The sequence below is a fragment of the Struthio camelus genome, chromosome 8 (assembly GCF_040807025.1).
Source record: "Struthio camelus isolate bStrCam1 chromosome 8, bStrCam1.hap1, whole genome shotgun sequence".
Classification (NCBI taxonomy): Eukaryota; Metazoa; Chordata; class Aves; order Struthioniformes; family Struthionidae; genus Struthio; species Struthio camelus.
The window spans coordinates 27,115,432-27,134,970 of record NC_090949.1 but is presented as its reverse complement, the minus strand read 5'-3'; the positions used below and the strand labels follow the sequence as shown (position 1 = coordinate 27,134,970).

The following is a 19,539-nucleotide window of genomic DNA, read 5'->3' as shown; positions in this document are numbered from 1 at the left end:
CTGGAGCAAGTCTGCCTCAAAGGTGTTATGGAGAAGGGTGCTAAGCACATGACCTGAGCTTTGGAGGAATTTTGACCTGAAATGGTTTTTACAAAACAAATGAGCAGCCTTGCCCTGAATGCAACCTCACTAATGCACCAGGGAGCTGTTGAGCAGATCCCCAAAGCTTTGAGGTGGTGCAAACCCCAGCGAGAGTTCCTGCTGTGCTGACGATGGCTAACTGGCTCTGCTTCTGTCTAGGTGGTCCCTTCAGCGGCTTGGGAGAAGTGATCCACCGTGAGAGCGTCCCCATGCACACCTTTGCCAAATACCTGTTCTCCGCCCTGCTACCCCATGATGCAGATCTGGCATACAAACTGGCTTTGCGGGCCATGAGGTTGGTGCATGTTTTATTCTGTCTCTGCTCCCTGTTTTTCCTTTCTGCTCTGTTCTACTGGGAAGCCGGGACTCTGCAACCTCAGAGCAAGGGTGGGAGCAGAGGCAGGCCTCGGATTTGGGATCCTGTGCTGCACATCCTGGTGCCAGGCAGCAGTGTGCCTGCTCCCTGTTTGGGTGATTTCTGGTTTTCAAGCCCCAAATTTTCAATTCCAAAGGCATTTGCATGGGCTGACTGATGTCTGCTGGTCACATCCAGCCTTGCACTCCCACTGCGTCCGCTCGGCAGTGAGTCCAGCCTTTCACCCAGCCCTTCGCACTAGCTCACCCGAGGTTGGACCGCCATCTGCCTGTCCTGGTGACAGGCGTCCTCTGCCAGTGCAGGTCCCAGGAACACACCGTCCTGTCATCTGCCTTCTGTCTGCGAAGCCTCAGGGGCCCTGCAGCCCCCCTGCCTGCAGGAAGGGTTGTTATCCTGCTTGGCAGGCAGAGCAGCACAGATGGACAGATGATTTGCCCCGAGCTCCAGGATGTTGCAGAGCTGGGCGGAGAGCGCAGCCTTGCTGTGTTGTCTATTAAAGGCTGGCTCCATCTCTGGGACCAGAGGGGAGTCGGTCCTGGTTCCCTTCAGCTCTACCAGTGGGGGCTGGGCTGATGCCAAGAGCTGCCCTATCTCCCTCCCTGGCATGTGACACACCTTAGACGTACCCATCTACTGCAATTTTGGCAGGGGCTGGGTGGGCTCGTCTTGGCCCATGCCCCTCCTGAGGTTGTTTCAGGAGCATCCCTCCAGGCTGTGGTACCCCTTCCCGCAGCATCCCAGCTGCAGGGCAAGGTGGGGCCCCAGCAGGCTGCGGGTCCCTCCCTCCGCGCATTGATGGGGAAGCTGCTCTTGCAAAGGTGGGAAATTCCCAAATGAGTCAATGCCTGAAGGACAGGAAACCCTGGAGCGTCCTGTCCCCCCAACACTGTGAAAAGTCTCACCCTTTCTTACGGCATTTCCCTGGCGAACCGTGTTGGACTTTCTGTGCCCGACTCTGAGGGAAATTTTGAAATCACCCTGCTTTGGGAAGAGCTGTTTAGGAGGCAACCAGACCGAAAGAGCAACCACAGTGCTCTGCAGTGCTTGGGGCCGCTGTGCCAAGTCAGACTTAAGGACACGCAGGCAGGTCTGTGCAGGGGGGACTCCAGGGAGCAGAGGGAGTCACCTGTGGCTGCCAAGCAGGAATGGCACCCAGTGCCGTGGGAGTGGGGCAGCCTCACTGCAGCCCCTGGGTCCCACGAGGTCAACCCGGCTGGAGGCAGGGTTTGCCCTGCCAGGGCTCAGTCTCTGCCTTGGGTTGCAAGCAAGCAAAATACTGCATCCTCCGTGGTGGTGGAGGAGGTGCGTATCACGTTGTTCCCTCGTCATGTGTGTCTGTGCCTGGCCCTGCGCCCGGCCGGGACTCCCTTGGTCCAGGGGGGTCTCTGATCTGGGTGGCAAGGTTGGATCTTTGCTCGGGTGGGTGCCCCGAGCCCGCAAATGGGGAAAGCAGCGACTAACTGACCCTGAGTGACCCGGGAGACAATTTCCCTTCTGCAAGCCTTGGCTGGCTATTGAGCTGGTGACACCAGCACCATGTCAAGAAATGGGGATATTTAAGAGCTGACATGGTTGTATTGCTGTGGCTAGCGAAGTGAGACCTCCGCTCCCCTTTCTGAGGCTTCTTTTTCCCCTGAGTTTTTCAGGCTTTTGAATATTACCACACCAGCAGGTAACCCAAAACCGCTGCAGAGGCCCTGGGGAAATGTGCCGCTGCTTCTGATCATAACCGGACTTTAAGAAGAACCAGATGATAAAGCCAGGAGTTGTGCTGCGCACTTTGACATAAAAGGAGTGCAGAGGGAGGAGGGCTTTTTTTCTTTCTATCTTTCTTTTTTTTCTTGAGGCTTGTGTTTTTCCTTACAAGTTTATAAATCACTTCACGGACCATTCTCCCCCTTTCAAGTAGGTCTGAGCTTGATCCCCGTGCCCATGTGTTGCGCACGCAGCCTGGGGGGCTCCCACATGTGCATGGCAGCAGGACGCTTTCAAAGGCATCGCCACGGGCAGCTGCCCGCGAGCAGCTTCTTCCTCGCCTCGCCAGCGCCGCGGGGGCGAGGGGGTGATGCCGGGGACACGTGGAGGCTACTGGGGCTAGCTGTGATGTTTCCTCCTCCTGCTGCCTTTTTAGGCTACCCGTGCTGGAGACCACGGCGCCGTCGGGCGACGTGACGCACCCCCACCACCTGGTCTCGGTGGTCCCCAGCAGATACCCCCGCTGGTTCACCCTGGGGCACCTGGAGTCGCAGCAGTGCGAGCTGGCCTCCACCATGCTCACGGCAGCCAAAGGTTGGTGCGGGGCCAGTGCCGGAGGAGCTGGAGGGGGCCAGGGAGGTCTGGGGGAGTTGGCCTCAGCCAGCCACTTCCCAGGGGCTTTAGCAGGGATTTGCTGGGGCACTAGCAATGGGGCATGATGACTCTTGGGAGCTGCACCCTGGGCAGGGATGGGGAGGGCTTTGGGGTGGGGGGAGAGGGGCAGGGGGCACCTGCCAGCCCCTCCTTCCCCTTGGTGCTGGATCCTCTAGGATTTGGGCCACAAAGTAGAGCTGCACAAGGGCACAGAAAAGGATTTACCAGAGGAAATAGGGAGCTCCTATTTCCCCTCCCTCAGCTGTTGGCAGAGACCAGTGTGCCGCCTCTTTGGCTGGGTACCGTGCTCCCTGCGTGCAGTCCCCCGCAGGCCAGGCACAGCGACCTGACCTCAGAGCTTCCCGCTGGAGCGAGGCCGGATCGCCGGGCTGGCGACAGGAAACGGATGTGTTGTATGGGACACCAGGAACCCAGCTGCAGGCTGCTTGTAAAACACCCTCTGGCTGGTTTCTTGGGCCTCCTCGTTGCCTGCCCAGGCACCACGATGAAGGCTGGCAGAGGCTTTTCATTCAACTTCCGTTTGTCCAGAAACCAACCCCACCACCTTCTGGCAGCAAACCCGCCAGGCTGGCAAACGCTTTTGGCCCAGCATGGGCTGGCGAGCCGAGCGCTTACGGCTGGTGAGACATCCAGCACGGTATCCTTGCGGGGGGGGCCTCCAGAAAGCTCCAGCCTTGCTGATTTTGCAGCATCCGTTCGTTCCTTCCTGCCCTCCTTCACTCCGCTGCTTTTCTGGGGCTGGCTGTGTCCTGTCCCCAAATCGCAGTAACCTGATGGAGAGCTGATGCCTGGACAGAAGTGGTTTATTCTTAGTTTCTTCTCCCTGCTAGTCCTTTATGGGGATGAGTTTTATGCCAGAGGAATAGGGCCATTGGATGAAATCTTTGTTTTCCAACAGTGCTGTTTCCTGGGTGTTTCCTTACCGCAGCGTGTCCCAGTGCGATCCCATGTCCTCACAGCACTTCTCACTCGCGCCCCCATTAGCCGTGTTAGGGAGACTTGGAATTTGGTGATGGTGCAAACCATTTGGCTGCTGTGCATGGCAGGAGATATTTTTAGCTATTAGTCATCTGAGCTGTCTGTGTGTGCCCAGGTGCAGCTTTAGGTTTACTGAATTGCTGTGCATTATTTGACTTTCTTTACATGAGGTTCAGCTGCTCGGTTTATGACTATGGGAGTAAAACTCCATCTCAGATGTCTCGGGTACAGTAAAGCAGTGAATCCAGGTAGACCTGGCCAGGCCTTTGCAGTGGGAAGAGATTACTGCAGGAAACAGTATGTGTGCAGCAAAGAAGTTTTTTTTTTTTTTTTGTAATGTTCCTAAACAAAGACTGACCTTTCCTCCAGCCATTTGACACTGGGCATCTCCCCAAAGCCATACTTTGCTGGGAGAAGTTTGTTTTACAGCCATCAAACTTGAGCCCAGGGTCGATAGAATAAAACAGAGGTCAGAGCCCTTGGGACATGCTTAACTGGAGACATGTGCCCTGGGACTAGCCAAGGAGCAGGCAGGAGGTTGATCCAGGTCTGAATTTTCTCTGTTTGCAGCTGGAGGGTGATGCGAGGTGGCTGTGTTTGGCTGCACAGTGCAGGGTGCTTGTCTGGTGCTGAGACCTGCTGTGTGGCTCTGAGCTGGGGGGGGGGGGGGTTCAGATCCAGTCAGTGCGGCTGTTTGAAGCCTGCCTGAAAAAGCAGCAAGAGCAGGGAAAATGTCAAGTGCCTGAGGCAGGAGATGCTGTTACACAGGAGAGTGCATGAAGGGGCAGCGGGCCCTAGATTTTGCAGTCTGGGCTGAAAGTGATGGCCAGAATGAATGGAGGAGGTTCAAGCTGTCTCTCCCCAGCTAGAAATCCAGCACTGCTGCGGTTTTTCTAAGGGCTCGGAGTGAGGAGGCTTAATACTGGCTTGCTGCGTGGTTGTAGGGATCAGAAGTGTTGTGGCAAAAAACTGCAGGCGGTTTCTAGCAGAAATGCTGGGCAGCAAGGTGGTGCATCATGCAGAGCATCACGGTGCTACAGCCGGCGCAGGCATGAACAGGCAGCACGTCCTGTGTGATACCGCAGAGCGAGGTGTTACCAGGGGTCTGAGCCACTGCAGGGGCAGAGGGGGTTGCTGTTTGATGCCTGGAGTTGTCTGCTAATGCACTGGAAAGTGTCTGGTGTCATTTGGAGTTGTTTATGCTCTCTGTGGGTATCCTCACTTTGAGTGAGGATGGACGGTACTTCATTGACGAGGATGGATGCTGCTTCATAGGCTGTGTTGCCTCAGAGGACTCACAGAGGAGAGATTAGAGCAGGTCCTGGAGGTCCGTGGCCTGAGCTGCTCCTCCGAGACAAGCCTGGCGTTGGCCACTTCATCAGCAAATGTGCTAATCTCCTGGCCATGGGACTGTCCTGCGGGGACAAAAAGGGACAGAGACCCCCTTTTGCTGTCAGGCTGCAGGGCCTGATCCTGCATCCCTATGCAACCCTCCGTGTGAGCGGCTGGGGGTTCCTCTGTGGTGCAGGGACTCAGGCTGACCTTGCTGAAGGGCTGGTTCGCAACCCGGTGCAGGCAGGGGGTGGGGTCCAGGGTGAGTGGGAGGCAGGCTGAGCCGTCTGACTGTCCTTGCACGCACCCAGGAGACATGCTGCGCTTACGCACGGTGCTGGAGGCCATCCAGAAGAACATCCACTCCTCCTCCTTGATCTTCAAGCTGGCCCAGGATGCTTTCAAGATCGCTACGCCGGCTGATAGCAACTCGGACACGACACTGCTCAACGTGGCGCTGGAGCTGGGGCTCCAGGTATGGGAATGCGCTGGGGATGCTTGCGGCCCTTCTGCCCCCTCACTGTGGGAATGGCCCTGGGGGGAGCTCTCCCACCAAGCAGGCAGTCCCCCAGGTCACATAGGACTTGCATGGAAGGAGTAAATTCACTGCTGTATGGCCTTGAGTAGGGCAGCTCAGCCCCAGGGGGTCCTTGTGCCTGCTGTGGTTTGCGTGGAGGTGAGGCAGTGCCCGAGAGCCTCCGCGGGGAGCCACAAGCCAGCAGGGCTGTGGGGATCTTTGCGAGAGCACCGTGGTCCCAGGTGACCTTAGGTGATCTGATGAGGTGGCCGGTCACCCTGGGTTTGCTTTGCAGGTGATGCGCATGACTTTGTCCACCCTCAACTGGCGGCGGCGGGAGATGGTGAGGTGGCTGGTGACGTGTGCGACAGAAGTGGGTGAGTACCTTGCCACCTCACTCTGCTGGGGGGAGCTGGCCCGCACACGGTGGGAGCAAGGTGGGCATCCCAGGGGCTGTTTATAGCCTTGGGCAAGGGAGTCGGATCTCCTAGGTCTCCCCTTTCTTTCTTCTTGGGCAACTCAGTGCACCCCCAGAGTATCAGCTGGCAGGACTGGGGCCATAGTGAAGGCTGGAACTGGGACTGGGACAGGTCCCCCCAAGCTGGGCCAGGAGGGAGGTGTTTGCTGTACCTCGTGACATGGGAGTGCAAGGTGGCATCCCTGTGTGCCTGTCCCTGTTGTAGCAAAGGCCATGGCTGCAGCACTGCTGTGGGCTCTCTTCCTTGGCTGTGAGTCCAGGGTGGCTCTGGATGTCCAGAGATGCAAGAGGAGCCCCACGATCCAAGCCGGGCTCTGGGACTCTGCTGTGACCCCTCTACCTCTTACAGGAGTGAGGGCCCTGGTGAGCATCCTGCAGAGCTGGTACTCGCTGTTCACCCCCACGGAAGCCACCAGCATCGTGGCCGCCACGGTGATGTCGCACAACACCATCCTGCGCCTGAGCCTGGACTACCCACAGCGGGAGGAGCTGGCCAGCTGCGCCCGCACCTTGGCGCTGCAGTGTGCCATGAAGGACCCCCAGAACTGCGCCCTGTCTGCCCTGACGCTCTGCGAGAAGGACCACATCGCCTTCGAGACCGCATACCAGATCGTCATCGATGCTGCCTCCACTGGCATGACCTACACCCAGCTCTTCACCATTGCCCGCTACATGGAGCACCGGGGCTATCCTCTGCGGGCATTCAAACTGGCCTCGCTGGCCATGACTCATCTCAACCTGGCCTACAACCAGGACACGCACCCCGCCATCAACGACGTGCTCTGGGCTTGCGCCTTGAGCCACTCCCTGGGCAAAAATGAGCTGGCGGCCATCATCCCACTGGTGGTGAAGAGCGTGCACTGCGCCACAGTGCTCTCGGACATCCTTCGCCGCTGCACCATGACGGCCCCAGGCCTGGCTGGCATCCCTGGCCGCAGGAACTCGGGGAAGCTGATGTCAACTGACAAAGCGCCCCTGCGGCAGCTGCTGGACGCAACAATAAGCGCCTACATCAATACCACGCACTCCCGGCTCACCCATATCAGCCCACGGCACTATGGGGAGTTCATCGAGTTCCTCAGCAAGGCCAGAGAGACCTTCCTCCTGGCACAGGACGGGCACATACAGTTCGCCCAGTTCATTGACAATCTCAAACAAATCTACAAAGGCAAGAAAAAACTGATGCTGCTGGTGCGGGAACGGTTTGGTTGAGCCCTGGCTGCTGCCAATGTCACTGGCAGGGTCTGGCCGCGGCACGGGGACATGGGAAAGAAGAAACGAAAGCGGAGAACACCTTCCCCTGATCGGCAGAGGCTGCTCTGTTCTGTTCTTCTGTTTCTTTTTTATTTTATTTTTTTTCTTTCTTGGATTTAACCATTTCACACGCTGAGAGGATCCAGAGATTCTTTGGGCACAAACCAAAAGGCAACCACGGGAAAGGATGGTTTGCTCAGCCCCTGCCCTCCCTTGCCAATACCAAAAGCTAACCTGGAAATCTAATACCTCTTTCTTGAAGGAAGCGGTCGCTGAAGGGATCCGAAGGTTGCAAAGTGCAAAAATCTTTAAAATTACGTGGGGGAAAAAAAAGGAAAGAAAGAGCGAGCAAAGAAACCCGCAACACTAGAACCTCATGCGTCACCAAAAGCGATGGCTTTGCAGAGTGCTTCTCCCGCCCGCCCGAGACATGCAAACTCCTCTATTTGTGAAGATACTTCAATAAATACAAGTTAAAGTAACTGTTCTCAGGGATTGCTTACTAAAAGTAACACAAAAAAAAGCATTTATGATACTGTAAATACTATAGTATATGTGTCAATTATTAAATTGTAAAGTTATAATTATTTATAATTCTGTCTTTTATTTGGGGGATACTTGAAATTGTCGTGGGCTGGGGCGATTATTTTTATTATTGCTATTATTATTATTATTATAACTATTATTTAAAAAAACCAACAAAACCACAGACAAAAAGAGGAGGAGGCACGCAAACATTTCTCAGGTTTCCACGGCATCGTCAGCAGCAAGAAGGGTGTGGGGGGAGGCGAACGTCCGCTCGACACGCAGCCCTGGGAAAGATGGACGGGCGGACAGACGGACGGAGGAGCGGCAGCCCAGCGCTTGAGGACAGCGAAGGAACGGACTTGGGCAGCGCTTGCTCGGACACGCACGGACGCTGGCCTCGCAGCAGGCCCCTTTGCCTCCAGTCTGCGCGGCGGCGCCGAGGGCTGGACCGAGCGGCGAAGGACGACGTGGGAGCAGCGCGAGCCCATCTTGTACATATAGCCCGGTTTTTAGCCTTCTCTCCGTGGGCGCACGTGTGTGAGTGTGCGAGGTGCGTGGGAGTGCGTGCACGAGGGGTGCCTTTCTTAGGGGGAGGGAGAAGGGGGCATGGGCAGCGACGTGGCCTCCTTGGGGCATTTTTACTTTCCTCTGTGTTTCCAAGCTGCGGCCAACGTGGGGATGCGTGCGCAGCGGGCACTCGGCTCTTCCCCGGCTCCACCACGAGCAGCCGGGGCCGAGCTCTCGCCAGGCTGGAGGGTGAGCCCTGCGCAGGGACGGACTCTCTCTTCAGCCCCAGGCCAGTGGCTCTTAGGTTTTGTTTCATTTTTTTTTTCCAAAGGGTCGGGAGGGCTGGGGGCGGGGGGGCCAGGGCCAGTCTGGACGGTGACTTGTAGTTAGAGAACGTGGGTTAGTTATCTACTGTCTGGTTTGACTTTTATTTTTGGAAAGTGACTTGTGTCCGCGCTCCGGCCAGGAAACCAATTGTACTTGGTATCTGTCGCCACCGAAATAGCATTCTTCAACCAGTCTGTTTCTCTCCTTTTTTTTTTTTTTTGTGTGCGTGCGTGTATGTGTGTGTGCGACCTCTTCATCTGATGTTTAATAATAAAAGGGATGAACGTTACTGCATGTATCTCTACTGCCTTTATCTGAAGCCGGAGGGGTTTCCATGCGTGCTGCGCAGCCTGGGCAGCACGTGTGATGCAAGGAGGGCAGGCATCGGGGGCGGGGGGGGGGGGGGGGGGAGACAAGGTGAGGCCGCTCTCCAAGGCGGCCTGGCTCTCCAGGGCACCCTGGCTCCCTTGCCTTGCCTTGCCGAGGGGCAGGGAGCAGCGAGACACCTTGGTCGCTCTGGGGTGTGAGTCCCAAAGGTGCTCGGTGTCAGCGAATCCCAGCCCAACCTGGTGGCAAGGACTGCCCCGGCCATGCCAGCTGGAGCGGCGTCAGAGGAAGCCGTGGCCTCGTCTTGATCAATCCTACAGCCGGCTTTGACCACAGTGAGTGGGCTGTGGGGTGGGGTTTTTGGGGGGGGGGGGGGGTGGCACAGTGTCATAGCCCACGGCTTGTGGGTGCTACCAGCACCCCAGGGTGCTTGCTCTGGGGTTTGCTGAGCCCCAAGCAGAATTGAGATGCCCCCTCCTCCCCAGAGGAGGGGATGGGTTTGTGGGGGGATTTCAAGGTCTGGTGGGATGGTCCCAAAGACAGCCTGGGTGGGGAGATGGGAGAGAGGTGGTTATGCTAGGGCCAGGCTAGCTGCACCCGTCCAGTGCAAGCAGGCTCTGCCTCCGGCCCAGCCAGCAGGGCTTTGTGCAGGGCATTGCTGGCACCCAGAGGACTCCTACCACATGGCTGGCAGGCACAAGCTGGCTGTCCCCAAAGCGAGTCCCACTCACTGGGTCTGCTACCTGCATGGGGAGGCCCCAGCACTGCTGGGTTGCTGTTGCACTGCTTGAGGGAGGCTGTGGAAGGGCCAAGCCAAAGCAGGGCCATGCCAAATGGCCACCGAGAGCTTTGGCAGTGGTCATGCTGAGCCTGTAGCAGAGGTGGGATGTGATGATCCCCAAGTCCCTGGGACCCAGGCACCCACCATCCTATGGCAGCTCTTCTCCCTTTGCTGGGCTGAGCCTATCTTTAGTGCCTGGAGTTGTGGTCTGGGCACACATCCCCTCTCACAAGTGCCTGGCACACCCCTTCCCAGCCCTAGCAGGGAGAGCTGGCCTTGGCCAGGGCCTGGCAGTCACTTCCCACCCCCACCCCACCCCCAAAGCTGCCCAAACCCTGCCTCGCCAGGTGGCTGCCTGCCACAGCCTCTCCTAGGGCAAGAAAGGCCAGGAAATGGCTGTGTCCTCCCTGTGGCCAAGGAGCCACTGCGATTCCCGCTCCAGGGCCTGGCAGGGGGATGGCCAGACCCAGGCTGACCCTCAGGACTGTTTGTTAGGGCTCCCGAGCAATTGCTTTACAGGATGAGGATCCCTGGAGTCCCCCTGTACTCCATCCCAACCGCAGGCCTGGGCTCAAGGGCTCCCCATCGTCCTCATACACCCCGCTGCTGGACTGGCAGCACTGCTTATCTCCTCTGGGGTCAGCCAATTCCCCGTTCCCACCCCAGCCAGAGCCACACGGCCGCCACAGAGAAGGCGCTGGTTTAATGCTACATCCCAACCTGGAATGAGCCCTGTGACCACGCAGCACTTGGGGTGGCCATGCTTCGGCCACAGTCCTGTTCCCTGAGCTCCAGGGCTCAGCTGTGCTTGTTCATGTGGCGGGAGTGGGCATGCACAGCCTCCACGAAGGCCCCCACATGCTCAGGGCTCATGTCAGGGTAAAGGCCATGGCCCAGGTTGGCGATGTAGCGTTGGGTCCCGAAACCCTCCAGCATCTTCTTCACCAGCTCCCCAATCTTCTCCTGCAGGCATGGTGGGAAATCATGTGTCAGCCTCATCCAGCCTGGGGTACCCAGTTCCCCACTAGGCCCCCTCCAGCCTGGGGTACTTGGATCCCCATGCCATAGGGCAGGGCACATACACCCCACCACTTAGTCCTGCTGGGACAGGAGCTGACTTTCCGGGTGGGGAAACTGAGGCAAGGAGGCTTTTAACATAGGCTGAAACTAGCCCCTGTTGCTGGCCGCAGCTGTCACTCACCTTGGGTGCATAGAGGGCGCAGGGGTCCATGTTCCCTTGCAGGGTGATGTCTTTGCCTATCTGTGCACTGGAGTGGAGAGGAAGCAGGGTGAGTTGATGCCTGTGGTTCAGAGACCGGGGCAGCCGGACGCTGACACTGGTCCAGCCCCCGCTGTAGGGCCCATGGGACACCTCAGTGCAGCTCTTGGTGGCTGTTAGCTCCATGTAGCGCTGGGGCTGGGCTTTCCCCACACCTGGGCTAGAAATCCCCAGGCCTGTGATGGCTTGGGGCAGAGAAGGGGCCAGGGCACTCAGCCTGAGATGCAGCGTGGGCATGCGAGTGCTGTGCCAGACTCTTACCGAGCTTCCTGCGGCCGGATGGTCCAGTCGAGACCGACCACCTCGTAGCCGGCATGGGCCAGGTCCCCCAGCGCGTAGTGCGCGTCCTTCGCAAAGACAATCTGGGGACGGAAGAGATGGGCAGTGACTCTGCTCTGGGCCAAGCCCCTCTCCATGGGCTGGAACAGGGGATGCTGGGGACAACTGGGGATACTGGTGGGGATGCAAGAGGTACCAGGAGCTGCAAGGAGGGATGGTGACATGCTGCTGCCTCTGTAGCAGGTTGGGGGAGCCATGCCTACACAGGTGGCAGGTGACCAGTGCTAAGTGCCAATGACAGGCTGGTGGATGCTGGGTGCAGACACCACTCAAGGTAGGAAGGCAGTGCAGGGCCCCACTCACAGGTGGGCTGTGCCCTGAAGCAAGGAGTTCCCAGACACCCTCTGTGCTGGTTTTTGGCCTGTTCTTCCCCTGCTTCCTCCCCACTGTTGGGACAGGGAGCTGGCTGTGCTCCCAACCCTCCCCATGAGCCTCCAGGCAACAGGTCTGGGCAGCCTCAGACTCACCATGGGCACCAGGGGTAGCGCCTCAGCCTTCAGCTTGCTCTTCACGCCCTGGGCAATGTCTCGGATGTAGGGCAGGGCGAAGTCCTGGAACTGCTCTGGGCCCAGATGCCCCGCGTGGGATTCAAACAGTTGGAGCGCCTGTCGGAGATGCGGGGCTAGGAGAGTCATGGGTGCCACACACCCCAGTCCTTCTTCCCTCTCCTCCTCCTGGCTGCTAGACCCCCTCTGCTCGTTGTCCTTAGTCTCTGCCCTCCTGCCCAGACTTGGCCCTGGGACACACCTGCGCTCCAGCAGCCACCTGCCCCACCAGGTAGTCAGTGATGACGTCAGCGAGCAGCCGCAGCAGTCGGTGGCTCGCATCAGGGTGACGATAGAGCCAGCTCTTGGCCTTGGCCATCGTAGAGGAGCCGCCACCTTCAATCATGTAGGACATGAGCGTCCACTGCGGGAAAGAGAGAAGGTGGCGAAGAGGGAGATGGAAGGTGTGAGGGACCAGTCACGGGATCAGTGCTGAAGGCAGGACCTGTGAATGCCCCAGAGCCTGGGGATCAGCTTCTCCCACATCAAACACCCCCCTGCCTTACACAGGATGAACTACACTACTGACACCAGTAGTGTAGTTCCGGTGACACAGGTCCTTGCAGCTCTGCGGGTGCTGGGGATGGCATTACCCCAGAAGAAGGAGCAGGGAAGACCACGCCCGGCTGGAAATCCCACCTCATGGAGCCCCATCACTTACAGGTGCCCCAGAGAAGCCGATAAGGGGCACCTTGCCCTCCAGGCTGTGCCGCGTCAGTGTGATGGCCTGGAAGACATAACCCAGCTCCGCGGTCACATCCACCTTCTGCCGCAGTTTCAGCAGATCCTCCACCTCCTTCAGGGGCTCTGGGAAGGTGGGTCCTTTGCCAGGTGTCATGACAACTTCCATGCCTAGTGCCTGGGGATGGGGGAGAGAGGAGGAGGCAGGAATGGGGCAGCCCTGGATCCAGGCCCCTTCCCAGCCGCTGCTTCCCGCGGCCAGCCACGGCACTCACCTGGGGCACCACCAGGATATCGGAGAAGATAATAGCAGCATCCAAGGGGAATCGTCTGAGTGGCTGCAGATGGCAGAGAGGAAGAAGCAATGTAAGTGAGGGGCCCAGAATCCCTCCTCACAGAGGGCTCAGGCATGCACATAGCCACCCCAGGCAATAGGGTCCCTGAGGCGAGGCAGGGATCTGCCTGGTTAAAGGTGGTTGTACAGCCCATACTGCCCTGTCCCATCCCAATGGGTTGCTTGGTGGCTATCAAAGGCCCCTTGAGCTAGGCTTTCAGCGACACAACCTCCTGGGAGATGTGGCCACCCAGAGTAAGAGGCAGACCTAAGGGACAAGGAGAAACCCTGTCCCAGACTGGGAGAAGAGAGGGGACGCACAGGCCTCCCCAAGGTGCTGCTCACCTGCAGCGTCAGCTCACAGCACACCTTGGGACTCTGGCAGGTGGCGAAGAAATCCTGCGCAGCCCGGGTCTCCCGAAACTCTGCAAGAGACAGGCACGAGTGTGACAGGGCACGCGTGGGGAAGTGCCAGCTCTGCCTCACTGCCCAACTGGCACCCGTTCGTCTACTCACCAGGCAGGTAGCGCCCTGCCTGCCGCATGCACCACACTGGCGTGTACTCTGTCTCCTCACCACGGGCTGCTCGCAGAAATGTGTCATTCTTCAGCTTGGGGAAGCCCTTGGGGCTACAGCCAGGAAGGAGCAGAGATAGGCTGTTACTAGAGAGAAAAGGGGCCCGGGTGCCACTTACCCCTGGAGCAGAGGGAGACCACGCAGGCAGGACGGGCTGGGAGGGTGATGCCTTGCATGGGGCCAGTAACATGCTGCCCGGCCTCTTGCAACAGCATCACCAGCACCGGCTTCTTGCCTCAGTTTCCCAGCAGGACAAGGGGCTATGAGAGACTCCTTGGTGCTGCCAGGGCTGAAGGGCATCTCGGAGAAGGGAGACCAGTGCTTTCCCCTGCTCACGGCCAGGCAGGCCGGGGGAAGAGCAGAGCCAGGCTGGTCCCCAGGCACCAGACCCCCGTGGCACTCGCTGGGCTGTGCAGGGCGCAGGGGCACGGCTCAACCACGGCTCCCGGCACTCCTCCTGAGGCAGCGCCACGCCGGGTGCCAGGACGGGGCTGGCAGCCTGTCCTCGCTGCCCAGCCGACCTGCAAATACTTCTCAGGGCCTCTTCCTGCTCTGGATCTGGCCCTACAGGGCCCGAGGACAGGGCCAGCGCAGGGGGCCTCCCTGGGGACAGGCAGTGCCTTGCCCAGGGCCCTGCGAGATTAAGCTATCAGGGGCAGCAGTTGCTCCCGCTGGGAGAGATTCGGGGCGGCCGGAGCCCGGGCGGCCCCGCCGCGAGGTGTCCCCGAGCGCGCGGGGCGCTCCCCAGCCCCTATCTCGGCCGCGCAGGCCTGGGTGGGTGACGCGGGGCTGAGCCCCTGCGAGCCACGGCAAACTCAGTGCATGTGCTGCTCGGCAGCAGGCGAGTGCGCGCTTACCCGGTGGCCTCCGCTTCCTCAGACCCCCGCGCGCCCCCCGACCCCTTCGGGGTGGCCCGGCCGGGCTGGCAGCGCCGAGGGGGGATGGAGATGCCGGCCCCTCGGGGGTCCCCCAGCACAGGGCAGCCCCTGCCCCCCGTGGGGACAGGCCAGCGCTGTCCCACGGCGACAGGGCGTGAGGCCGCGCCACCAGTGTCCCCAGTGACCCCTCCCCGTGTGGGAGCAGCGTCCCCGGCACCCGATCAGCGCGGCACCAGCATCCCCAGGGCCGCGCCACTGTCCCCAAGGGAGGGCCCAGTGCCGCACCAGTGTGCCCAGTACGGGACTCCAGTACCGCACGGGTGTCAAACAGGTGTCCCCAGCGCTGGCCCCCGGTGTGGCGGTGCGGGCGCAGGGGAGGTGCTTGGACCCAGTCCCGGCCCCCCCCCCCGCCCCGCCGCACCGGAGGGGGCTGCGGCGCGGCACGGCGGAGGGGGGGGGGGCTCTGCCCACCGCCCAGCCGGGCCCCGGCTACTCACACCAGCCGCTCGCTGCCCTCCATCCTCCGGCGCCGCGCTCTCCGCTCCGTCCCGCCCCCGCCCCGCCCCGCGGGCGCCGCCATCTTGTCGCGGTCCCGCCCCTCCGTACACTGCGCGGGCGCCGCCATCTTGCCCCGCTCCCGGCCCTTCCGTACGCGGCCCCGCGGGCGCCGCCATCTTGCCCTGCCTCCGCCCCGCGGGCGCCGCCATCTTGCCCGGGCAGCGGGCGGGGTTTGCCGTAAACCCGCGAGTAGTGACCCCCCGGCTTCAGTGCTGGGCTCGGCCACCGCCGCCGCCAGCGGGGACCGGAGGCCGCGGGCCGGTGCGGGAGCGCGATGCGGGCGGGCGGGGAGGCGCCGCACCAGGTGCTGGGCCGGCTGCGGTTCCTGCTGCAGTGCAGCGAGTGCTTCCGCCGCGCCCGGGCGCTGCCCGCCGCGCTCTGCTACGTGCCGCGGGAGGTGCAGTACAAGATCTGCAAGGACCCCGCCGCCGCCGGCGCCGCCGCCGCCCGCAGCCTGCTCAGCGTCTGGGACAGCCCGGGGCCGGCGCGGGGCGGCAAGCGGGCGGCGCGGGCCACCATCGAGGTGCGGAAGGGCGGCTGCCTCCGCGCCACCGGCGAGGAGTACTGCAACGGCGCCGGGCTCTGGGTGAAGCTCAGCAAGGTAACGGCGCCGGGGCCGGGGCGGTGGGTGCCGGGCCCGGTGCCCGCCCGGGCCGCTGGAGGGCCGGGGGAGGCCGCTGTCCGCGGCTGGGCCCGGCTGGCAGCCCCCGGCCCCTTTCTGTCGCCGTCCGGTTCCCCCCAGCGGCTCCCCCCACCCGTCACCACACTGTCGCCGCCGTGTCGCCGGCTGCTCTCCGTCACCCTCGCCGGGGCAGGGCTGGGGCGCGCGGCTGAGGCGGGAGTGCGGGTGGTGTTTTGGGGTGGGGGGGGAAGGGGGTCAGCACACCCGTGACAGATCCGCTGTCCCTCGGAGTCCGTCCTCGCTGCGTCTTCCTGCCGCCGTGCGTGGCTCACTGGGCAGCGGGGTCCGTCGCAGCCGCTGCCGGCGGCCCGCCAGCCGGTGGGCCTCGCTGGTGGGCCTCGCCGCTGCTGGCCACGCTCCCTGGCGCGTCCCCAGGGCTGTCTTCTCCGCCCTGCTGCCACGCTTCCGAGTACGAGCCGGGGCCTGGGGGGCCTTACGGGACGTGTTTTCCTGTGCAGGAGCAGCTGGAGGAGTACAAGAGCGGCTGTGACCTGGAGGAAGGCTGGGTGCTGGTGTGCAAGCATGCAGAAGGAGGGGACCGGCTGGTCCCGGTGGAGTCCATGGAGAGGATCCAGAGGCAGCAGCAGCTGTTCGGGGTCGATTACAAACCCGTGATCAGGTACAGGGCCGTGGGTCTCACATCTTCTCTCCCCCACGGGTCATCATAAGTGACCATACAGTGCAGCTTCGACGGCCCACGTGCAGCACCTCACTGTGTCTGGGAAGGGTGCAGCATGCAGGATAGGGCAACATCCCACTGCAGACCTTGACTTGGAGCAGAAATCAGGATTTTGTTACCCACAGTGAGAAGCTGGAGACCTGCATGTTAAACCTGGTCCTCAGCTGTAGCGTTCAGGAGATTGCATATGGCAACGGTTTATGTTCTTGAGTGTGTTTGCACTGCTGTCTCACCTGAGGTCCCTGGCATGCAGACTAACCCTCCCGTCTCTCAGCATGTCCTGTATGTCAGCATGTGCTGGTCCCTGCACTGGGCATCTGCTCAAAGCAGGCCAACTCAGGCAGAGTTACCAGTAGGTAACTCTCCTTCTGAGAGCAACTGTGCTCTGAACTTTCCCCCGTGATCCATGTGTGAATGTTGCTTTTTCAGGTGTACTGTGGTATAGCCACAGTGATGGGAAAAGTGGGAGAAGTAGTCCTTGTTTAAAAAGATCAAAAATACCATTTGTGCTGGTGCCTCAGTGTGACCTCGCACTCTCCAGAGCGCTGGCCCTGATCGTTTGCTGGAGAGCACAAGAACAGCTGTGCTGTGTCAGGCCAAAGGTCTGTCTGACACAATATCCCCCAGTAGCAAAAAGACAGAAGATGCAGTAATTCTTCCCCTAAGTCACTTCTTCCACAGCCTCTAGCCATTCCTGGGTCAAGGACTCCCAGGGCCAGAGATGGTTTCTGCATGTTTAGTAACCCTCTAGTGGATTTTTCCTCCTCCATGAGCTTTTCCGATCTCTCCTTGAATCTATATGAATTTAGCACCTGCAACATCTCGTGGTAGGAATTTCCACAGATTAACCACATGTAGGATGTAGAACCATCTTCCTGAGTGCATTTATACTCCGAGCCTGCCCTCATTGTGTGACATCCCCTTCTCCTTATACCTAAAAGTGCAGTGAGGTTCTTATTGGTCCATGCCCTGCTGCCTGTGATTTTTGCCCCTCAGCACTATTTCTGCTCTGGACTGAAGAGTCGCAGCCCACTTGGCCATTTCCTATATGAATGTGAGACAGTAGGGAATCCAGATCTGGAGTTACCAGGTCTTGCTCGGTCACAGTGCTTTCCACCTGCATAGCTGGGCATGACCTGGAAGAAGTAGAGATGATCTGGAAGGAAAGGGTAGCTGACGAGGCTTGAGGTGATGAAAGATGCAGTGTAGTGGGGAATTAAACCCCCATCACCTCGTCCCAGCTGCTCCTTGACCTCTGGCCTCTCCTTTCTCTGGTTTTCTCTCACTCCTGCCTTCTTTGGGTTGTTTCAGGTGGGAGCAGGTGGTAGATCTGACATACTCCTTGCGCCTCGGAGCAAAACCCAAGCCCATGGAGCAGGATGAGGCTGCGGTAGAGAAGCTTCGGTACGAGCTAGTCCCCGGTGTGCGTGGGTTTCAGCTGTGGGTGGGAGAGAGCTGCTGTTTCTCCCCCACTGCTCAGACAGCCGTCTCCTGCAGACTGGGGCGGGGGGGAAGAAAGACAGGCAGCAGGAAATGGGGTGGGGGGGGTGGCTCTGCTCAGCACAAACAACCTTGTCCTAGATAAGCCTGCACAAATCACTAAACAGCATGAGACCAAAGCAAGCAGGGCACAGACTCGCCTTCCCTGACACATTATCCTAGCAGGGTTTAATGCAGCCTTGTTGTCCCTGGGTCTCCAGGCCCGTTAACCCTCTTGCCTTCATAGGTATGTGCCCCCAACGTGGACGTATGAATGCGATGAAGACCTGGTGCATTTCTTGTATGATCACATTGGGAAGGAGGATGAGAACTTGGGCAGCGTCAAGCAGTACGTGGACAGCATCGATGTCTCATCCTACACGGTGAGCAGCATGTGAGGAGCGGTGCAGGGCTGGGCCAGCCCTGCTGGGCTCTGGGGCTGAGGAGCGTGGATGGCGCTCTGTGCAGTGCGCTGCTCTGGTCTGTGTGTTGGACGACATGAGAGAGAAGGCCTAGGCTCAGAGAGGAGTGTCATGTGATGTGCTGTGTGGGAGTAGTGTGCGACCTGTGATCTGAGAAGCAAATGCTGATGGTAGCTGCTGAGCTGGTTTTAGGGAGTGCGCTTCTGCCCGGTGTGGTCCCAGAGCACTTTAGGGCAGCCCCAGTATCCTGTGCTCTCTATATGGGAACCTCTGTCTTCCCACAGTCCAGCAAATGGGGCTGGGCCAGCTGAACACCCCTCTTATACTGAGAGTAGCCTCTAATGGGCAAGTAAGTCCTGCCCCCATCTGATCTTTGATTCATTCACTGCCCTCTTCCAGGAGGACTTCAATGTGTCGTGTTTGACCGACAGCCACGCAGACACCTACTGGGAGAGCGACGGGTCCCAGGGCCAGCACTGGGTGCGGCTCAACATGAAGAAAGGCACCATTGTCAAGTGAGATGTCTTTCCCCTTGCATGTTGGCTCGTGGCTGGGATGGGCTGCGCAGCTGCCAATCTGTGTGCATGTCCATCGTGGCCCTGGTTTGCCCTGCCCTCCCTACTTCCCTGGCCCTTGTTCCGTGCTCTGGCTCTGGACTTGACAGGTTCTTAGCCAGCATCATCATAAGTAACTAGTGCTCCTAACACCAGTTGCATGTGCTCAATACAGATGTGGCCAGGCCACGAGTGGGGCGGTGGTGGGTGTTCAGATGCAGGGCTATCTCCACCTCATTTCGTGGTTCCTTTTGCAGGAAGCTCTTGCTGACAGTGGATACCACCGATGAGAACTTCATGCCCAAGCGGGTTGCTGTGTACGGGGGTGAGGGGGACAACCTGAAGAAACTGAATGACGTCGGCATTGATGAGTGAGTGGTGGGAGGCAAGAGGGTAGTGTGGCCCTTGCAGGGGCTGAAGGGTACTGGATGCCCAGACCCAAGCAGTTATGCCAGCACCAGCCTGGCTTAAGAGGCTTAGGGCCTTGGAAGAGGCTCTCTTTGTCTCTGAGCCTTGGATTCCTCCTGCCTACGAAAGCAGGACACAACAAGCACGCGGGCAGGAATCTTTTGATATAGATTTGCAGCCACCATCTGTGTGTGTTTCCCAGAGAAGTGCTGGAAGGATGTAGTCTAAGGTGCAGACCCCATGCACAGCCTTCCCTACTGAGGTGAGGT

General features: G+C 59.7%; 3 protein-coding genes across 12 annotated transcripts in view; 2 read left to right on the top strand and 1 right to left on the bottom strand.

Moving 5' to 3' along the window:
- The window catches only part of ZSWIM5 (zinc finger SWIM-type containing 5), a 111,382-nt gene extending 102,345 nt beyond the window's left edge, over positions 1-9,037 (top strand). Inside the window, exons 10-14 of the mRNA XM_068952942.1 lie at positions 241-376; positions 2,589-2,746; positions 5,449-5,612; positions 5,950-6,031; positions 6,482-9,037. Of these exons, the coding sequence (XP_068809043.1) occupies positions 241-376; positions 2,589-2,746; positions 5,449-5,612; positions 5,950-6,031; positions 6,482-7,344 (1,403 nt within the window). The 3' untranslated portion in view covers positions 7,345-9,037. The remainder of the gene's footprint in view (positions 1-240; positions 377-2,588; positions 2,747-5,448; positions 5,613-5,949; positions 6,032-6,481) is intronic.
- A 1,503-nt stretch (positions 9,038-10,540) lies between these two features.
- UROD (uroporphyrinogen decarboxylase) lies at positions 10,541-15,094 on the bottom strand. Of its 6 annotated transcripts, none has more exons than XM_068952951.1 (10): positions 14,986-15,094; positions 13,551-13,663; positions 13,380-13,459; positions 12,976-13,038; positions 12,681-12,878; positions 12,222-12,383; positions 11,942-12,079; positions 11,397-11,497; positions 11,058-11,124; positions 10,541-10,819 (listed from the first exon to the last, which is right to left on the bottom strand). In XM_068952951.1, the coding sequence occupies exons 1-10, from the start codon at positions 15,066-15,068 to the stop codon at positions 10,655-10,657; spliced, it is 1,170 nt and encodes a 389-aa protein (XP_068809052.1). In that variant the 5' UTR covers positions 15,069-15,094; the 3' UTR covers positions 10,541-10,654. The 6 variants fall into 6 exon arrangements, with proteins under 6 accessions (XP_068809052.1, XP_068809054.1, XP_068809056.1 ...); XM_068952953.1 differs by having other exon boundaries at positions 12,711-12,878; XM_068952955.1 differs by having other exon boundaries at positions 12,783-12,878.
- A 131-nt stretch (positions 15,095-15,225) lies between these two features.
- Positions 15,226-19,539, top strand: part of LOC104148009 (E3 ubiquitin-protein ligase HECTD3) — a 17,488-nt gene continuing 13,174 nt past the window's right edge. For 4 of the 5 annotated variants that reach the window (XR_011142595.1, XM_068952944.1, XM_068952946.1 and 1 more), the window contains exons 1-6: positions 15,243-15,647; positions 16,187-16,347; positions 17,719-17,811; positions 18,134-18,269; positions 18,708-18,823; positions 19,120-19,233. Coding sequence is in view for 4 of the 5 variants with exons in the window: in XM_068952944.1 (XP_068809045.1) it covers positions 15,321-15,647; positions 16,187-16,347; positions 17,719-17,811; positions 18,134-18,269; positions 18,708-18,823; positions 19,120-19,233 (947 nt within the window). In the remaining variant the exon portion in view is untranslated. Of the gene's footprint in view, positions 15,648-16,186; positions 16,348-17,718; positions 17,812-18,133; positions 18,270-18,707; positions 18,824-19,119; positions 19,234-19,539 lie in introns of all 5 variants that reach the window. The other variant, XM_068952945.1, reaches the window with a different exon arrangement.